The sequence below is a fragment of the Anolis sagrei genome, chromosome 6, assembly GCF_037176765.1.
Source record: "Anolis sagrei isolate rAnoSag1 chromosome 6, rAnoSag1.mat, whole genome shotgun sequence".
Classification (NCBI taxonomy): domain Eukaryota; kingdom Metazoa; phylum Chordata; class Lepidosauria; order Squamata; family Dactyloidae; genus Anolis; species Anolis sagrei.
The window spans coordinates 41,073,081-41,092,303 of NC_090026.1; the positions used below are offsets into that span (position 1 = coordinate 41,073,081).

Below are 19,223 nucleotides of genomic sequence, written 5' to 3' on the forward strand. Positions count from 1 at the left end.
CAATATTGCGTCCAGTATAACGGGCACGCATTTATATCATATATGTGACAAAGTTATCATTGAATTTTCTTTCAGGATGGCGCCTAAGAAGAATGTGGGCGGCCCTAAAGGGAAGGGACCTGCAAAGAAGACTGTGGCGAAGCGCCCCCTCCCTCCTCAAGAGTCATCATCGGAGGAGGAGGGCGTTTCGGCTGAAGACCTTGATGCCCTGATAGCTAGGATGGATAAATTTGAGAGAGACAGGGGGCTGGCAACGCGGGAGGCGGGGCCGCGTCCGGCACGGCGGGCTAGTAGAAAGTTAATTTTTAAGAACCTACTTTCCCGTATGTCCATTCTAGAAGCTGGCAGACAAGCGGCAGGCCAAGAAAAGGCGAGTGATGGCCCGGCCGAGCCCAACCAGGAGGGACAGGGTTCCCCAGTTCCTGAGTTACCACCGGCACAGGCAGTTGTGGGTCAACTGACATCGGTCAGTCCGGCCACTACCTCAACCGGCCCGGTCCAGGCGATACCTCAGCCTCAATCAACTGCGGCAGTCCAGCAGCCGCTTTCGGCGGCACCCAAGGCATCTGATGCGGGGGCAACAATTCGGGATACATCATTGGCAATGTCCGGAACAGCGACAGCGGGCCAAGCATCCTTACAATCGGTGGCCGTTGAGGGACCATCGACGTCATCAGGTAATAGCACTACACTGGTCTGGCCTTGGGGTCAGGACCAGACACAAAGCAAATCACTTAATCAGGCAGATCTGGCCCCGGCTGCAGTTGGACCTCCGGCCGCAAAGGTCGGTCTCCAAGAAGCTAGTGTTGTGCCAATATCATTGGAAATGGCTAGGTCAGGGGACGCGAACCAATATTGGGGAACGGACAAATGGGTTTTGCCGGTGATCTCAACGGCAGCCTCCGCTTCCTTGGGTTCGCATTTGTCTCAGAAGACGATAGACAGAATCCTCAGAAACGAATACATAGACATCTTTTCCTTGTATTTTAGGGAGTTAGACAAAAAAGAGAAGGAGGATTTAGACGAGGAAAGAAAAGAAAAGCTAAAAAAAAGAAGGGTGGAGCAAAATTGGAAGAACTGGATTGCGTGCTACACCATATACGCATCCTTGATAGTTGAAGCTCACCCTTACAGGGCCAAGTCACTCTTCAAATATCAGAACATAATTTATGGGGCTTACGTCAACTACACAGGTCAGGCGTGGCTGGTTTACGACAGCCGCTTTCGTGCTGAGGCCGCCACAAAGCCCAACAAGAGATGGGACCTCATCGACAGTCAACTGTGGATGGAGGTGATGAATTCAACCAGATCGGTTTCTGGTGAGAAGGCCGATAGCGGCCACACTATCCAAAATGCTAGAGTAATTCAGCCCTTTCGTCAAGGAGGCCCAGCGCAGCAGACTCAGAAACAAAAAAGTATGTGCTGGGAATATGCGGCCCAGGGAGTCTGCGCTCGAAAAAATTGCAAATTCCAACATGCCTGCACTATCTGTCAGGGCAACCACTCAGCTAAAAGCTGCTTCAAGGGAAAACCCGCAAGACCCGCGCCAAGAGATACCCAGTTCAGCCGAAAGAGCCCAGCCCAACTTAACGTTCCAAAAGGGCCCCAGTCCAATTAAGGTGGGCCCCCTTAGTTGGTGGTTAGAAAGATACCCGGACAGAGCCGCTGCAATTTACTTGCTGCGCGGCTTTAGCGAAGGATTTAGAATTCCGGCCATGGGGCCGCGTTCCCCCTGTTTATCGCCAAATTTAAAGTCGGTCCTGGGTTACGAGGCTGTGGTCAAGGAAAAGATTGATAAAGAGGTTAAAGAGGGCAGGGTTCTGGGGCCATTTGTCTCACCCCCCACGGCTCAATTCAGGGTTTCCCCGTTGGGAATAGTCCCCAAAAAAGCAATCGGAGAATTCCGCCTCATTCACCATTTATCCTACCCCAAAGGGAGGTCGGTGAACGACGCCATTCCCGATGAGCAATGCTCAGTTAGTTACACATCATTTGATGCAGCAGTACAATTGGTACGGCATTACGGGCCGGGAGCTGAATTGGCTAAGTGCGATATCAAATCAGCTTTCAGGCTGCTCCCAGTTCACCCGGCCGATTTTGAGCTTTTAGGTTTTCAGTTTCAAGGTTTGTTCTATTTGGATAGAGCTCTGCCCATGGGGTGTGCAGTGTCCTGCGCCACTTTTGAAACTTTTAGTACTTTTCTCGAATGGGCAGTAAAAACTCAGTCGGGTCTCAGAGGTGTCGTACATTATTTGGACGACTTTCTTTTTGTAGGGGAGGGCCGCTCGGGTGATTGCGGTACCCTCCTACGTGCCTTTCAACAGCTAGCGCACTCCCTGGGAGTGCCTCTAGCTGAGGAAAAAACAGAGGGCCCCCTTACAGTGCTCACATTTCTAGGGATAGAACTCGATACTGTCAATCAGTTCTCCAGGCTGCCGGTGGAAAAAGTGGAGAGTTTGATTGCCAAAATACAACACTTTTTGTCACGGCGCAAGGCCACCCTTCGGGAATTTCAGCAAATAATTGGCCATCTAAATTTTGCATGTAAAGTACTAGCGCCTGGTCGGGCTTTCCTCCGTAGACTGTGCGATGCCGTCTCCGGCATCACACGGCCCCATCATCACATTAGGTTGACATTAGAGATAAGAGCGGACTTGGACACTTGGCTGCAATTCCTGCGCCAGTTTAATGGGATATCCTTTTGGCGCCAAGAGTTACTGGTGCGGAACGCTTTACAAGTCGCTTCCGATGCCTCGGGTTCCATTGGATTTGGTGTTTACTTTGAAGGGCACTGGTGTGCCGAGAAGTGGCCTGAGGAATGGCATACTTGGGGCATTACGTCCGATTTAACGTTTTTGGAATTCTTTCCCATCCTGGTTGCCGTCACCCTTTGGGCTGACAGGTTTGCTAATTCCACGGTCCACTTCTGGTGTGACAACATGGCCACCGTGCAGGTTATTAACACGCTTACATCCAGGTCACGCAGGGTTATGGGCGCTATACGCCTATTTGTTTTACATTGCCTCAAATTTAATGTCTTATTTCGTGCATTCCACGTCGCGGGTCTTAACAACACATTGGCTGACGCTCTGTCTCGTATGCAGATGGAGCGGTTCAGACTGCTGGCACCCGCGGCGGACGTCCATCCGGAGCGCATGCCAGACCATCTCTGGAGGGCTGGAATGACGAAGCCACGTTAGGTATGAGATTTGCATTAGCACCTAGTTCTCGGAAATCATACGCCAGGGCAGTTCAGGAGTTTCTAGAATTTAGACAATACTACAATTTACCGGAAATCATGCCGGCACCGTATGACCACTTGGTCCAGTTTTGTGTTTATCACAAGAGGAGGGGTCTGTCAGCCCAATCGATTAGGTCAAAGTTGTCGGCGCTCGCATACTGGTTTAAGGCCCAGGGTTTTTGCGACCCCACCGACGACTTTCGCCTTCAAAAAATTTTAACAGGCTGGGTTAGACAGCGCGGTCATCTAAGGGATGATCGCCAGCCCTTCACACCTGCAATCCTTAAAGGACTTAAACAATTATGGCCTAGCCTGTGCACGTCACATTATGAGGAACTGTTATTTCATGCGGCGGCGTTGACCGCGTTCTTTGCGGCTCTTCGGGTGAGTGAATTGGTGGCATTATCCAAAAATGATACCTCACACCGCGCGCTTTTGGTTTCGGATGTTAAGGTTTTTCGAGACAGTATGGAAATTGGAATTAGATCTTCCAAAACAGACCAAGGGTCGAGAGGCCATGTGCTTAGGTTGCTAAAATGCGGAGATGACGAGCTATGCCCCGTCCTTGCCATGACACAATTTACAGCACTTAGGGGCATGGAAGGAAGCTATTTGTTTTGTCACCAGGATGGCAGACCGCTGACAAAATTCCAGTTTTGGGCGATCACAGCCAAGGCACTCAATCTCCTGGGGTTGGGTCACCTTAGATTTGGGACCCACTCATTTAGGATTGGAGCGGCCTCTTCGGCAGCGGCTATGGGATACAGGAATGAGGAAATAAAAGCCCTGGGCCGATGGAAGTCTGGTGCATTTCGAGGCTACATACGATCGGCTTCCTCATAAGTTATTGTTATCGTTGCAGGTCGCGCTGGGCTGGTTCATAGATGGAGGGTCCTGGTCTGCGGTCACAGTTATGTGTTCTGGGCAAGAAGAGAGGCCCTCAGGACTGCCTATGGCCAGCATTTGGGCCTCGCGGCTAATGCAACGGTGGAATGGAAGGGCTTGAGAGGCCTTCGCTGGGACGGTTTGCGCCCTTTGCTCTTTGATGCCAGGAGTGGGCCCCCTCCTGATGTTTTGGTTATCCACCTCGGGGGTAACGATTTGGGCCTGCTAACAGGCAAAGCCCTCTTTTTACAGGCACGGGCCGACATTCGTAAGATCTGGTGGACATGGCCCCAGGTTCACGTGGTTTGGTCAGCTATTATACCACGTCGCAAGTGGCTAGGTGGGGGCGACGTGCGTAGGCTAGAAAAAGCCAGGAAGCGGGTGAACCGGGCCATGCGGGTCTTCATGATCCATCAGAGGGGTCATTATATTGAACACCCAAGCATCACACGAGACGACGAGAGTTTATATCGTGGTGATGGGGTGCATCTTTCAGAGTTGGGCAACCAGCAGTTTTTGTTAGATTTACACGAAGGTATTAGAAGGGTGTTAGAGGAATTGGTGGGGGATGGGGACGAAATAGACATTTGACCCCAATCCGTGGCATAAATAGCGAGGGAAATTCCTGTTAGTCGGTGTGCACCTAGTGCACCCCTTTAAGGGGTGACAGGCCATTAAGTTGAGCACTCACCACAGTTAAAGGGTGAAGTGTAGTTAAATGGCCTCGGAAGGGAAGGAGTCTGGATGCAACAGCTTTGAAAGAGACTCCTCATTCATTTCCCTTCATGGTGATCTGGTTTATTACCGGAAAACCCAGGTGCTTCGCCCGGAAATTATTGTTGTCGGGTAGTGGTACTACCTGGGTTAGGATTTCACCAGTTCCTGGCACCCTTGAGTTAAGTTAAGAAGTTAAATAGGTAACATTAAATAAAAGTTGCCCAATTTGAATCCAAAATATTGTTGTTGTGTCGTTTATTCTTGTGTCTTTCTTCGGGGGTTGGTAGACAATAGCTTTCCTCTCCCCAAGAAATGGGGAGAGAGAAAGAACATTTGTCTGCCTCCCACGAGGCAAGGGAGGGGCCTAGAGGGAACCCTCCAGAAGGTTGGGGGCGTGGCCTGCATGCAGGCTGAACCCAGTCGGGCGCATTCAGCGCCTGGAAGCCGGCCCACCACTCCCGCCCATTAACAGTATAATCTGTGGTTGCCTGCGGAGCCGGGTAGGAATTTTTTCCCCTTCTTAATTTTCTAGGGGGGGTTTTTTGCCTACCCTATACTGTTTAGGGGCTAGACAGAGCGGTGAGCAATACATTAAATAGGATAGACATAAATAGCGAGGGAAATTCCTGTTAGTCGGTGTGCACCTAGTGCACCCCTTTAAGGGGTGACAGGCCATTAAGTTGAGCACTCACCACAGTTAAAGGGTGAAGTGTAGTTAAATGGCCTCGGAAGGGAAGGAGTCTGGATGCAACAGCTTTGAAAGAGACTCCTCATTCATTTCCCTTCATGGTGATCTGGTTTATTACCGGAAAACCCAGGTGCTTCGCCCGGAAATTATTGTTGTCGGGTAGTGGTACTACCTGGGTTAGGATTTCACCAGTTCCTGGCACCCTTGAGTTAAGTTAAGAAGTTAAATAGGTAACATTAAATAAAAGTTGCCCAATTTGAATCCAAAATATTGTTGTTGTGTCGTTTATTCTTGTGTCTTTCTTCGGGGGTTGGTAGACAAAGAGCGGCTCTATAAATGCAGTTGCACCATGATTGTTGCGGGTCACCTCCCCAACTGAACACGTAATGTGAGGTGAAAACTTCCCCCTACACATTCATGCACTCACATCCCCCCCCCCCCCCCCATCACTTACCTTGGGGAAAAGGCCTGCCAATTTTGCCATCGCAGACTATAGACTTTGTAGCTAGAGAGAAAAAGAGAACAGTGAGTTGTGTTGATGTGATGATGGGGTTTTGAGGAGAGGGACAGAGAAAAATGGATAGACTCCTGCTTCTGCTTATTACTGTGGCAACTGAATTGTCTCCTATGGGAGCCACTATATTGCCAACCCCTCTCACAGCTTTCACTCTAAGCCCTACCAAATGGGAAGCCCTGCTTCTTTAAGGTAATCTGCAGCAGGGTCTCTTGTCGCCTCTGCCCCCTCCCCACTGGGCATGTGAGCATGCTTAGCTTAGACCTGTCTGGAGGAGTTTCATTCACATGTTCCCATTAGACAAAAGGAAGGGAGAGCCATCTGGTGTATCTTGTAAGCACCTTCCACTGAGAGGTTTCCACAGAAAGGAATTTGACAGTTCTATCGTTATCCATGTTGTGGTGACATCAAAGTTACTCCTTTATCAAACTGCACTGCTCTAGTGCTGTATTCTACTTGCCCTGATAGGATCCTGGATTTCATAGTTTAGAGAGGTCCAAGAACTCCCTGGATAAGACTTCACAGCTCCTCTCTGTAAACTGCACATCCCAGAATAATAATAATAATAATAATAATAATAATAATAATAATAATAATTTATTTATATACTGCTCCATCTCCCCAAGGGGACTCAGAGCGGTTCCCAGGTAACATTACAAAACATACAAAGTAAAAACAACATAACCATAAGATTAACAAAACAAAATATAAACATAAAAATTGTCGCCATAACACACACATATTAAAAGTAATCCTGCTTGTTCAAGGCAATTTAAAAATGTAAAAGGCCGGGCCAAGATTTGTGCAAGGCCAAAAATTCTAGGGGGGCCGGGAATTAAGTGCAATGCCATGGCAAGCAACAATAATATTAGGTACGGGTCTGTGGCTGTTCACTCCGGGGCCGATTAGAGGAAAGAATCTGGGTAATTGGTAGGAAGAATAAGGCTGTATTCAACAATGTGTAGGTCTGAGTTAGAAGTGGTCATTTTCAAAGGCTTGTTGAAAACACCATGTCTTCAAGCTCTTACAAAAGAAGGGGAGGGATGGGGCCTGTCTTCCCTTGGAAGAATTCCCTGGTAATTAAAATTGAATCTTCCTCTTCCTCTTCCTCCTCCTCTTCTTCCTCCTCCTCTTCTTCTTCTTCCTCCTCCTCCTCCTCTTCCTCCTCCTCCTCCTCCTCCTCCTCCTCCTCCTCCTCTTCTTCTTCTTCTTCTTCTTCTTCTTCTTCTTCTTCTTCTTCGTGTTTGTCCCCCAAATGTGCTGTGTCTGTTTGTTTGCTTTGTGTTCTCCATTTGTTTCTATCAGTCATGTCTCTCATTACGAGTCTTGCTTCAGCCATGTCACATTTCAAACAACTAAGCCAGCACATTTTAGGTCTGCCGTGTAGCTTGTGGCACCTGCAACTTCCATATTCAGTGCAGTTTTAGCCATGGAACACTCGTCACTTTGTTGCACATGTCCAAACCATCTCAGATGGAATTCCTTCATCATCTTCGTGACTGGAGCAACTCCAAAGATGGAGCGCACTGTATCGTTTGCAATCCTGTCCTTCAGAGTAATACCCACTGACCACCTGAGCATCCACATTTCCATAGTGTGCAGTTTGCTCGATGGCCTTAGTAGTTGGCTAGCACTCAGTGGCATATAGAGTTACTGGTATCACCACCGTCCTGTATATTTTCAATTTTAGGTGGATTAGGATCTTCTTATCACACATTACACCTATCGTTGCTCTCCACTTCATTCATGTGGCATTTACATGCCTGTGAGCATCTGACGGTACATCGCCAGTGGAGGTGATCTTTGAGATGAGGTATTTAAAGCTGGTCACTTTGTTGATGTCAGTGCCATTGATCTTGATGGAGAAATCCTCTACCATTGGTCCACATTCCATGCACTCAGCTTTAGGTAGTTAACATGGAATATAGAGCTATTAACAGCATAGTGTGATAAAGATATCAGGTAGCTGTGGATCTTGACTAGGAAGAGTGTGCGAGAAGTATCAACAGGTTTAGAATACAGCAGTGACAATATTGGATTGTTGTAGTATTTTTCGGGCTATATGGCCATGTTCTAGAGGCATTCTCTCCTGACGTTTCACCTGCATCTTTGAGGTCCTCACTACCTCTTAGGATGCTTGCCATAGATGCAGGCAAAACGTCAGGAGAGAATGCCTCTAGAACATGGCCATATAGCCCGAAAAAACCTACAACAACCCAGTGATTCTGGCCATGAAAGCCTTCAACAATACAATGACAATATTGATGAAAGGTATCCCAAGTCATCATGTTCTTATGTGTTAAAGACTGAAATTAAATACCAATATGCTTCCAGGTATAATTTTAAATGGTGGCTTCTTTTTTTAATTACCTAGAACCAGACCAAATTAGCTTTAAGATACCACATATGATCTCCTGAGGAGATTGAATTCAGTACTTTCAATTCAGACTAAAATGACAAATGGGTCTACTATGTATATGGCCTTCCCACCTTCTCATTTTATTAAATTGTTGAAAAATTTGAAATGCCTTTTGGCTCGGGCAAATGTTTATAATACTGGTTAAAAGAATCAGATGAAAGCATGATATTTGTCTCTCTGAGATGCTTTTGGAAGAATGCTTGCACTATGAAACCACTTCTATTAATGTGTGAATGATTTTGAGAAATAAAATACTGAATATTAAACAAATTTGCTAAACTTTGCTTACGTTTTTTGCCACCTGCATGGTACGACACATCTGAGGAAAACCAAGTTTCTGATTTATCATCTGAATAGTAGGAAATACCTGAGAAAAACCAAAACAATTTTTGTAACTGTAATTAATATGAGTTTTGAAAATTAACATTTGAGTACATACATTTCTTAATTTGGAAATGACACCAGGGCAGAAGTATCATCCAAAATACTTTTTAATCTATTAAGCTGTTATGTGGGACCAGAAGCAAATACAACTGAACTCAAATTGATTAACTTCTGCATAGACAGCATGGTTAGATATTTTAATATGATGAAGCATTTTATTAATCATTTTATTGTTTTATTGGTACAGGGCAATGGATGTCAATTGCTCTACCTGCCTATTTTGTAACAAATTCCAAGGACTTGAGTGAAAAATCAGCAATATTGTTAGATATTGTTAGATGTAAGGGATTCCTCCAGATCAGAAAGTAAAAACAGATGGCTTGAGAAAGGGTATGTGTATTGGTCCTCCACATTCTCATTTCTACCAAGACATTGCACCTAAAGGCACCTGACCCCACCATTATAATCTCTCTCTTTCATTTTGAGAAATCATTTCCTATTCTAAACTACCCTTCCATTCCAAGGACCTGTCGACTTTTTTATACCTCCCCTTGATTTCCTAATTAGGTGACATCTAACAACGTTCCTGACTTTGTCCTGGGACTCCCATGAGAGTCTTGGTTTTGAGAAATACCTACAGCAATGCTTTACTAGCTCTCTCATATATGTAAGTAAAGTAAACAGCAATGTTTGCCATCCCCAATGGGCACTGCAATGAACCAAATGTTTCTTATCACATATAAAGGATAAGCATTTGCCAAAAGAAACATGTCCCTCAAAAGTTATTTGCAATGAATTTATTCCAAGTTCTGGCCATTCTAAGGATTAACATAAAAAGAAAAGAGAGGACGGAAAAATCAACATATCTTATTACCTAATGATTCCTTTCCTACTTGTAGTTTCTTGGCTCTGAATGCCAGGATGCAAGATTTTGGGATATGAATTGTCTTGTTACTATTGCTGGTACCCTAGAAGAGAGAAAAACCCACCCTGCATCAACTGCAAGTAATGTGAAAGGAGACACTTGGTTGCTTTCCTTGCAAATTGTGAACGATAGCAAGCGATTCAGTTCTGACCTTCAGCCCCATTTTGAGATAGGCTTCATAAAAGATGCTGCCTTCCATTTGGCTGGACACCTTGAACTGTGCATCTTCCACAGCCTCTATTGCCTCAGTCACAATGTACAGGTTGTAGTTATGCTTCTTTGATTGTTTAATGAACTCATGATCCATGTCAATTTTTCTGAAGCAGAAAACACAGACATCCATCATCCAAAATATAAGTAACAGCACAGATTGCACAGAACAATGGTTATATAAAAGCTAAAGGTAAGAGACCCACCATTTGCCAGGTGTTACTGAATGGAGTTCTTGACCATCAACGATTTGGATTCTAGTATATATCAGAAATATATTGTGATACCTTGTTTTAAGAGTTTAATTTGTTCCGTGACTGAGCTCTCAACTCAAAATCCTCTTATCTCAAAGCAAAATTTCCCATTGAAATGCAATTAATTTGTTCCGGCACCCTGAAAATTCCTCCACATTTTTTTGTTACGTGTTTTTAAATACACATAATGAATCCCATCAATAAAAGGATTCACTTACGTAAAGCAGACTTTTATTTCAGATGTTAAAAACACTAAGCTTCATTTAAATTGTCAGATAACATTCAAAACATTAAACCAGGGGTCCTCAAACTTTTTAAAAAGAGGGCCAGGTCACAGTACTTCAAACTGTTGGAGGGCTAGACTATAATTTGAATATACCTTAATTTTAATGCAAAAAAAGAAAAACATTTACAAATACAATAATTAAAACAAAGAACAATTTTAACAAATATAAACTTATTAGTATTTCAATGGGAAGTGCTTTTGGCTGGTTGTTCTTGTTGTGTGCTTTCAAGTGGTTTCAAACTTAGATTGACTCTGAGCGAGGGCCGGGTAAATGGCCTTGGAGGGCTGTATCCGTTCCCCGAGCCTTAATTTGAGGACCCTGGCATTAAACTATCTATTATGAAAATTGGTAAGGGAAAAATGTTCAAAAATAGTCAGTGCTTGGTTCCATCCAGCCGCTGTTGCAAGGAGGCACATTTGAGGCAACAGAATATATATTGACCAGTGTAAGAGCAAGCCAAAACCAAAACATTGATATGCAAGAGTAAACAGAAAAATCTACTTTAAAATGTGTGTTGGCCAGTGTGAGATAAAGGCAAAACCAGAACATTCACATGCAACAGGAAACAAAGAAAGATCAACTTTGGAATGGTTAAATCCTCCCTTCTCTTGCTTTTCCATCTCTCTCTCCATGAAGCCGGAATAAAAACCACACAAAATCAAGTGCAGTACCTGTAATCCAAGTTCTTCTAAGCCAGTGGTTCCCAACCTTTTTTTTTGACCAGGGACTACTTTGACCAGAGATCGCTCTCCAATATTTGTACTATAAGGGTTACGAATCAGTTTTTGGTCAACTTTAGATTCAGTTTGGTTATTTGGGGTGTTGATTCAGATAATTGTATTGAGTAGTCAACATCTGCTCTAGTTTCTGATACAGAACATATGCCATCCAGTAGTCATTATCTGCTCGCCCACCGAAAACCAAATTTAATAATCTAGAGCTGATGTGGTCTATCCAAGGGGGCGGGGCTGGTCTGCGATAGGGAAGGAGTGGCAGGCAACACAAAAGGAACGGAAATAAAATAAATAAATAAATAAATAAAGAGAAAGGAGGCTCGTGGACCAGATTTTTGTCCTCATGGCCCACTGGTAGTCCGTTGCCCACTCTTGTGCGAGTGCTCCCTCTGCCTAGCACATACATCAAAACCTTACTTGTATGTAAAAACAAAACTCAGGATGAATGAAGGCTCATAGATTGAAAAGCCTGTTCGTTGGGATGCTCATAAGTAAAGGTTCCACTGTATTTCTGTTTGTTTTATTTTCTTAATAAAACTGTGATTTGTTCTACATTATTGCGTAGGGCTTTTAAGTTACTTTCTCAGATACATTTATACTAAGATTAGAAAGAATTAGAAGAAAACCTTTGGTACTGGAAATCAGTTCTACTGGACTTCGGAATTAAATCATAGCTGAGTAGAAACATTACACATCAGCACAAGGTATCATGTGCTTCTGAGTTTGAACCAAGTGCACAAGATCAATATACTTACACCTTTTTCACAGAATTGAGGATAGTGGGACATAACTGTATCTTTTTCATCTTCACAGACATCACATGGGATGTACTATAATTGGACTTTGCTTCTATGGGAACTATATCGCGTCCAGAAAGTTCTCCTTGTAGTTTTCCATCTACCTGATCCTCAACGTCAAACTGGCCTCCATCTTTGACATCTGGAAATTAAAAATGGATAAATTATGTGATTGAAAGAATCAGTAGAATAAATGAAGACAGCTGTGGGATCAGGATGTCTTTTTCTAATAAAGTGTAGGAAAATGACTGGCTCTACCAAATTAGATGAATAGCCTCACACCAGGGATTTGTGAAGATACTGAGGACAGAAGTTTACTGAACATGGCTGGGAGGGACATGGGGTAGGACCCTTTTGGGCCTTTGGATTCTATGAGTTTTATGAGTTTTGGAGAGGCCTTTCACCAACTTCTCAGGCTCACTTGGTGAAAGCATGTGAGAAGGCCTTCTTGGTCGCTGCTCCCAGACTTTGGGACTCCCTCCTTAGAGAGATCAGGATGGCCTCATCCTTCCTCTCCTTCAATCAGTATATCAAAACATTTGTATGCTTTAAGGCAGGGGTCCTCAAACCTTTTAAACAGAGGGCCAGGTCACAGTCCCTCAAACTGTTGGAGGGCCGGATTATAATTTGAAAAATATATATGAATGAATTCCTATGCACACTGCACATATCTTATTTGTAGTGCAAAAAAACACTTAAAACAATACAATAATTAAAATGAAGAACAATTTTAACAAATATAAACTTATTCATATTTCAATGGGAAGTGGGGGCCTGCTTTTGGCTGATGAGATAGGATGGTTATTGTTGTTGTGTGCTTTCAAGTCGTTTCAGACTTAGGTGAACCCTGATGGAGGGCCGGGTAAATGACCTTGGAGGGCCATATCCGGCCCCTGGGCCTTAGTTTGAGGACCCCTGCTTTAAGGCTTTAAAACATTTTAATGCTGTGCGGTACTGTTGTTGGACTCATATAATTTTATAAGCCATCTTGAGGATAACAGAGAATGACTTCCTTATTTACCTAAGACTCAATAAAACAGAAAATATTATCTTTATGCATGGTAACAACATAAACGTTTGTGGGTTTTCCTACAGTCGTTGAGGTTGTCATGTTGAGTGTAAGAAAATCTTCAATGCAAAGTAGATCTGAATGCCAGGTTTCTCTCTTATTCCTTTTAATGCATTCTTGGGCAAATATTATTGTATTGTAAGGACAATTCTGACATCCCTGAGTAAATAAATAAATCTGACTGTACTGTAGAGTCTCGCTTATCCAACATAAATGGGTTTGCGGAACGTTGAATAAGAAAAATGTTGGCTAATAAAGTGGATTAAGGAAGCCTATTCAATGTCAAACAGAAAAAGTATTTCAATACACAGTAACGTTATGTAGTATTTACTGTATTTACAAATTTAGCACCAAAACATCACATGTATTGAAACAGCTGTGGATCTGGGCAAGAGGCAGACTCCCAGAGAAACTTTTCTCTTTCCGTGAGCATGCGCCATAAAGCCATTATGTCATCTTTATTGCTGGAGCATGCGTGTTGAAACCCATTATGTCAATGCTAGTTTCTCATTGCCTATGAGAAGATTTATCACTTTGCTGTGTCAACCACTCCCTCACCCTGTGCTACACAGACTTATCAAAACAACTCTTTAAATCTGTTCTTTTGCAGTTCTATGCTGGATCAAGCAACCCCTTCTTGGAGGTTGTTACAGCTATTTAAAACTAACTTTTTGATGAGGCGCAGAGCAGTGTTCAATATCAATTTGTATTGATACAACAACCCAGTGATTCCAGCCATGAAAGCCTTCGACAATACCATTGCCTAATAGTTTATCAATTTGTATTATTGATAAACTATTAGGCAATGGTATTGTCAAAGGCTTTCATGGCTGGAATCACTGGGTTGTTGTAGGTTTTTCGGGCTATATGGCCATGTTCTAGAAGCACTCTCTCCTGACGTTTCACCTGCATCTATGGCAAGCATCCTCAGAGGTTGTGAGGTCAATTATTATTGGGCAATTATCAATATACAGTGTTGTTTGCAAATCAAAGCAGTGATTAATGCACATTATGTAATTATTGTTAAGTACACTTGTTAAGCAATTATCATTAGCAAATATTTATTATTATATATTTAAAGCATTTATATTCCGCCCTTCTCACAACATACAAATGGCAAACATTCAATGCCGGGACAAATAAATTATGTGCATACATAAACATTAAAATCATTGATCTCAACATTAAAACCGCTGTCTAAAACCGTCTCGGTCATTCACACCAAATCTACCACTTCATCACACTAGAGCAGTGGTTCTCAACCTTCCTCATGCTGCGACCCCTTAAGACAATTCCGCATTTTGTGGTGACCCCCAACCATAAAATTATTTCCCTTCCTACTTAATAACTGTTATTTTGCTACTGCTATCAATCGTAAATATCTGATATGCAGGATGTATTTTCATTCACTGGACCAAATTTGCCACAAATACCCTATACGCCCAGATTTGAATACTGGTGGGGTTAGGGGGAGTTGATTTTGTTATTTGGGAGTTGTGGTTGCTGGGATTTATAGTTCACCTGCAATCAAGGAGCATTCTGAACCCCACCAATGATGGAATTGAACCAGTCTTGGCACACAGAACTCCCATGACCAAGAGAAAATACTGGTTTTGGTGGGCATTGACCTTGAGTTTTGGAGTTGTAATTCGCCTACATCCAGAGAGCGCTGAGGACTCAAACAATGATGGATCTTGACCAAACTTGGCACAAATACTCAATATGCCCAAATGTGAACACTGGTGGAGTTTGGGGAAAATAGACCTTGATATTTTGGGAATTGTAGTTGATGGGATTTATAGTTCGCCTACAATCAAAGAGCATTCTGAACCCCACAAATGACAAAATTGGGCCAAACTTCCCACATAGAACCCCCATGATCAACAGAAACTGCTGTGTTTTCTGATGGTCTTTAGTGACCCCTCTGACACTCCTTCGCAACCCCTCCAGGGGTCCCGACCCCCAGGTTGAGGACCACTGCACTAGAGAATGAATCCACTTTAAATCTGGTTCCTGCCTCCTGTAGAATTCTGGGGTTTGTAGTTTAGTGAGGCTGTTAAAGGCTCCTCCCTAAACTACAAATCTCAAAATTCTGCAGGAGGCAGCAGCCAGATTTAAAGTGGATTCATTATCTAGTGTGATGAGGTAGCTACTAGTTGGCAAGGTGAGATTTCCAATTGCTGTCTTATTTCCCTGTCCCAAAAGCTTGGTCCCACAGCCAAGTTTTTACCATCCTTCTGAAGGACCGGAGGGAGGGGGCTGATCTAATCTCACCAGGAAAGGAGTTCAATATCAGAGAATTCAACTATTCCAATCTATGTCTTACTTCATCTTAGATGTTACCTAATTTTATAGCATGGCCGCCAGAACAAAGTACATCTGTTAGTTTGTATTCAGTTTTACGAAAAGAGTTTGTCTTCCACCACGAAGACTTTGCCTTTCTGTAAAGCAGGCAAAGAGGCCGATAGTGGTCGTTGTCTACAATGCTGCATACGGGGATCAAATCTCCTTCCGAGTTCAGTTCTTTTGCCAAAGATTTGGTTGTCTTGTAGAACGACATTTCAAGGAGATAATTTTGACCTAAAAGAGAGAAACAATGAGAAAAGGAACAAAGCTATGAACCAAACTGCATTGTGTAATTGGCAGAAAAATGACTTCCTCTTTGGAAATGGTAATTCCTTCATCACTTCAAATGAATTTAAAGAAAATATGTTTTATTTACTGCTTCCCATGGTGTAATTATGCAGTTAATACAATTAACCTCCAAATGTGGACAACAGCTCTACCCAAAATGTTTACGAAGTTTGATAACTTATGATTGTAAAAGACAAGTTTACTGAATAGTGGTTTGCTGATCTCTATTATAACTTATACTAATACTGGCTCTATTGCTACCATGTAATAATAAAAAAATAAAACTTTATTTATATACTGCCCTATCTTCCTCGAGAGGAGTCAGGGTGGTTTCCAACAGAGAGCAAAACATTCAATTGCCGAACGACACAAAAAACATACAGAAATGAAACATTATAAAACATAAACATAATCCAATGAAAATAATAACAAACATTTAAAAGCCAGTGCCTTCAAGTCAACCGTCACTTGTGTCAAAACATAAGTTCTGAAATATAATTAGGGGAACTATATAAATAAAAATGTAATGTTCGTTTGTGGGATTAACATAACTCAAAAACCACTGGACGAATTGACACCAAATTTGGACACAATACACCTATCAAGTCAATGAGTGACCACCACTCATAAAAATACTAAAAAACACAGCGGGAGGGACTTAAAAAGCAAAAAAAAAAAATTCCAACGCATGTGCAAAACCACATATGCACATAAACACATATATACACATATACACAAATATATGCAGAAATATATACACACATATATGCACACACAAAACATACACAGAAAGGCAGAAGGAAGGAAGAAGGCTGGAGAGAAAGAGGGAAAGAAGGAGAGAAGGAAAGAAAGAAAGGTAAAGAAGGAAGCAAGGAAAGAAGGAAATAAAAAAGTGAAAGAGGGAAGGAGGAGAGAAGAACGAAAGACAGAAAGAGGGAGGGAAGGAAGGAACCAAAGAGCAAAGGAATCGAGAAAAGAAACAGAGAAGGCCCATCGAATCATTGAGTCCTTTATGACTTCCCTTTCTGTCGCCCACTCTAATAATTTGCAATAAATTTTTGTAATTATCTTTTTCCCCCCACTTTGTAAAAGAGTGGGAAGAAATATGGACAAAGAGATTGAAATATACTTACGCATCTGACATGCAAGAAAATTGGTTAAAAATGCTACATGGGTGGTATATGACACCACAAAAATTAAGTATTATGTACAAACAGGTTGATAATAAGTGTTGGAAATGTAAGAGCCAAGAGGGTACGTTCTACCATCTTTGGTGGTCATGCGAAAAAATAAACAAATACTGGAGAATGATCCATATAGAAACTTTTGCAAGAATATATTGAAAGGAAAGACTGGATAAGTTAAACCAAATAAGAGAGTGAGAAGTCACATATATAGTCCCCTTCCTAATATATAAGTAAACATTGTGGGAAGAAATGGGAAAAAGGAAAGGGGAAGATAGAATACGAACTAAGGAAAGTAATAAGAAGGGAAGTCACACTAGGGTGTTGGTTGTGGTTTGATTTTTGTTGTTGTTGTTGTATTATGTTTTTAAGGAACTTTTTGTGGTGATGGTGGAACTATTTTTTTCTTTTCTTTTTCTTTCTTTTATGAATGATTGTTTTATTGTAACTTTGGTGAAAAATCAATAAAAATAATTTTAAAAAGAGAGAAAAGAAACAGAGAAGGAAGAAAGAAGAAGGGAAAAAAAGAGGGAAGGAAGGAAAGAGGGAGGGAGGGAAGGAAGGAGAGAAATAAAGAAGGAGAGAAAGAGGGAGGGAAGTCTGGCGGGTACAGGTAGTCTATGATATCACAGAACAGCAACAAATCACACCCTAAAACTTTGCCTTTTCCTAACTACCCTCCCTCCACTGGCTGAGTCACTGATATTTACAAGCTACTTCCGTCAACGTTCTTACCAATAAATTATCCTCTAGTGTCTAATTTTATTAATAACTAGTATGATCTGATGATCATACGAATTTGCTATTACTTTGGCTGATGAGGCTGATAAATGGTTTCCACTGAGAACATGTGCAGGTAGATAAAGGTAAAGGTTTTCCCCAGAAATGAAGTCCAGTCGTGTCCGCCTCTTGGGTGTGGTGCTCATCCCCATTTCTAAGCCGAAGAGCTGGTGTTGTCTGTAGACACCTCCAAGGTCATGTGGCTGGCATGACTGCATGGAGCGCTGTTACCTTCCCGCCGGAGCGGTACCTATTGATCTACTCACATTTACATGTTTTTGAACTGCTAGGTTGGCAGAAGCTGGGGCCAACAGCGGAAGCTCATGCCGCTCCCCGGATTCGAACCTGCAACCTTTCAGTCAACAAGCTCAGCAGCTCAGTGCTTTAACCCACTGCACCCTAACTCTGCAGTGCACTATAGAATTAATCCTGTTTGACACCATTTTCACCGCTGTAGCTCAATGCCATGAACTCCTGGGAATTGTAGTTTCACAAGGACTCTAGCTTTCTTTGCCATGGAGTGCTGTGTCTCCCCAAATTACAAATCCAAGGGTCCCAGAGCAGTGAAAGTGGTATCAAACTGCATCCATTGCAACACATGCCAGAAATACTTTTAAGTCTTTATTTGAGAGATTTTAATAAGGAGATCATGTCTTTGAATAAGATCATGTCCCACTATACTGGACTTTTTCTCCTATTATTTGGCTCTTAGCAAAACCTTATAATCTTTTTCTTCTTTTTAGAGTCTCTAGTATTGCCTCCTCCCACCCTAAACGAATCCCCCTTATTTGCTTTCTCATCTCCATTTAAGCACTGAGATTTACACAGAGGCAGGAACCAGCCAAGCAATTGCTCTGCACGCCTTAAAGTGCAATTGCGACTTTTTCATCAGTCTTACCTCTGGCTCTTAAGGATCTGTCAAACTCGGGTCCTTGATTGTAACTGCTGGAATCTGAAGCCTCCTTCCTAATGTCAACACCTCTGTTTCAAATAACGAGCAAGAAGGAAGCCAGCCCTCCCTGCTTCCTGTTGCAACAGAATGGGATTCTTTAGCTGCCTCTGAATGTAGTTTCGTTTTCAGCTGAAGGCTCAATTCATCCCCTTTCCAGGAAAACAACTGACTTCTTAGGAAAGCCTGGATCAACTCAGAATAATGCACCTTAGCTGCCATGCCTTAATACAAGCAGTTCCCAAGTTAGACCAACATAGGTTCTATAGTTTTGTTCTTAAACTGAATTTGTATGTAAGTTGGAACAGATATATGTTTAAGTGTAGCTCCAGCCACATATATGTAACACCCTTGTGTTGTTTGTTTTCTGGTCTGCCCGGATATACTGTTATCCTTGAATAGTAACTTCTTCTTTGGAGCACTGATTTCTCAAACAATCAGCATTTTCTGTAAACATAGGCCTAAATCGTGACATATAGGCATTGGGAACATCTCTGAAACTTCCTTTTTTTAAAAAAAAAACCATGTACCCTCCACTGTAAACTCAGTCTC

At 42.6% G+C, this 19,223-nt stretch overlaps 1 protein-coding gene across 1 annotated transcript in view; it reads right to left on the minus strand.

The window, feature by feature from the left end:
- The window catches only part of LOC132778270 (gasdermin-A3), a 32,173-nt gene extending 13,425 nt beyond the window's left edge, over nucleotides 1-18,748 (minus strand). Inside the window, exons 1-7 of the mRNA XM_060781056.2 lie at nucleotides 18,621-18,748; nucleotides 15,468-15,704; nucleotides 12,014-12,197; nucleotides 9,925-10,090; nucleotides 9,723-9,816; nucleotides 8,754-8,831; nucleotides 5,986-6,036 (exon numbers count right to left, since the gene is read on the minus strand). Coding sequence (XP_060637039.2) covers nucleotides 5,986-6,036; nucleotides 8,754-8,831; nucleotides 9,723-9,816; nucleotides 9,925-10,090; nucleotides 12,014-12,197; nucleotides 15,468-15,684 — 790 coding nt within the window. The 5' untranslated portion in view covers nucleotides 15,685-15,704; nucleotides 18,621-18,748. The remainder of the gene's footprint in view (nucleotides 1-5,985; nucleotides 6,037-8,753; nucleotides 8,832-9,722; nucleotides 9,817-9,924; nucleotides 10,091-12,013; nucleotides 12,198-15,467; nucleotides 15,705-18,620) is intronic.
- Between the last annotated feature and the right edge of the window lie 475 nt (nucleotides 18,749-19,223).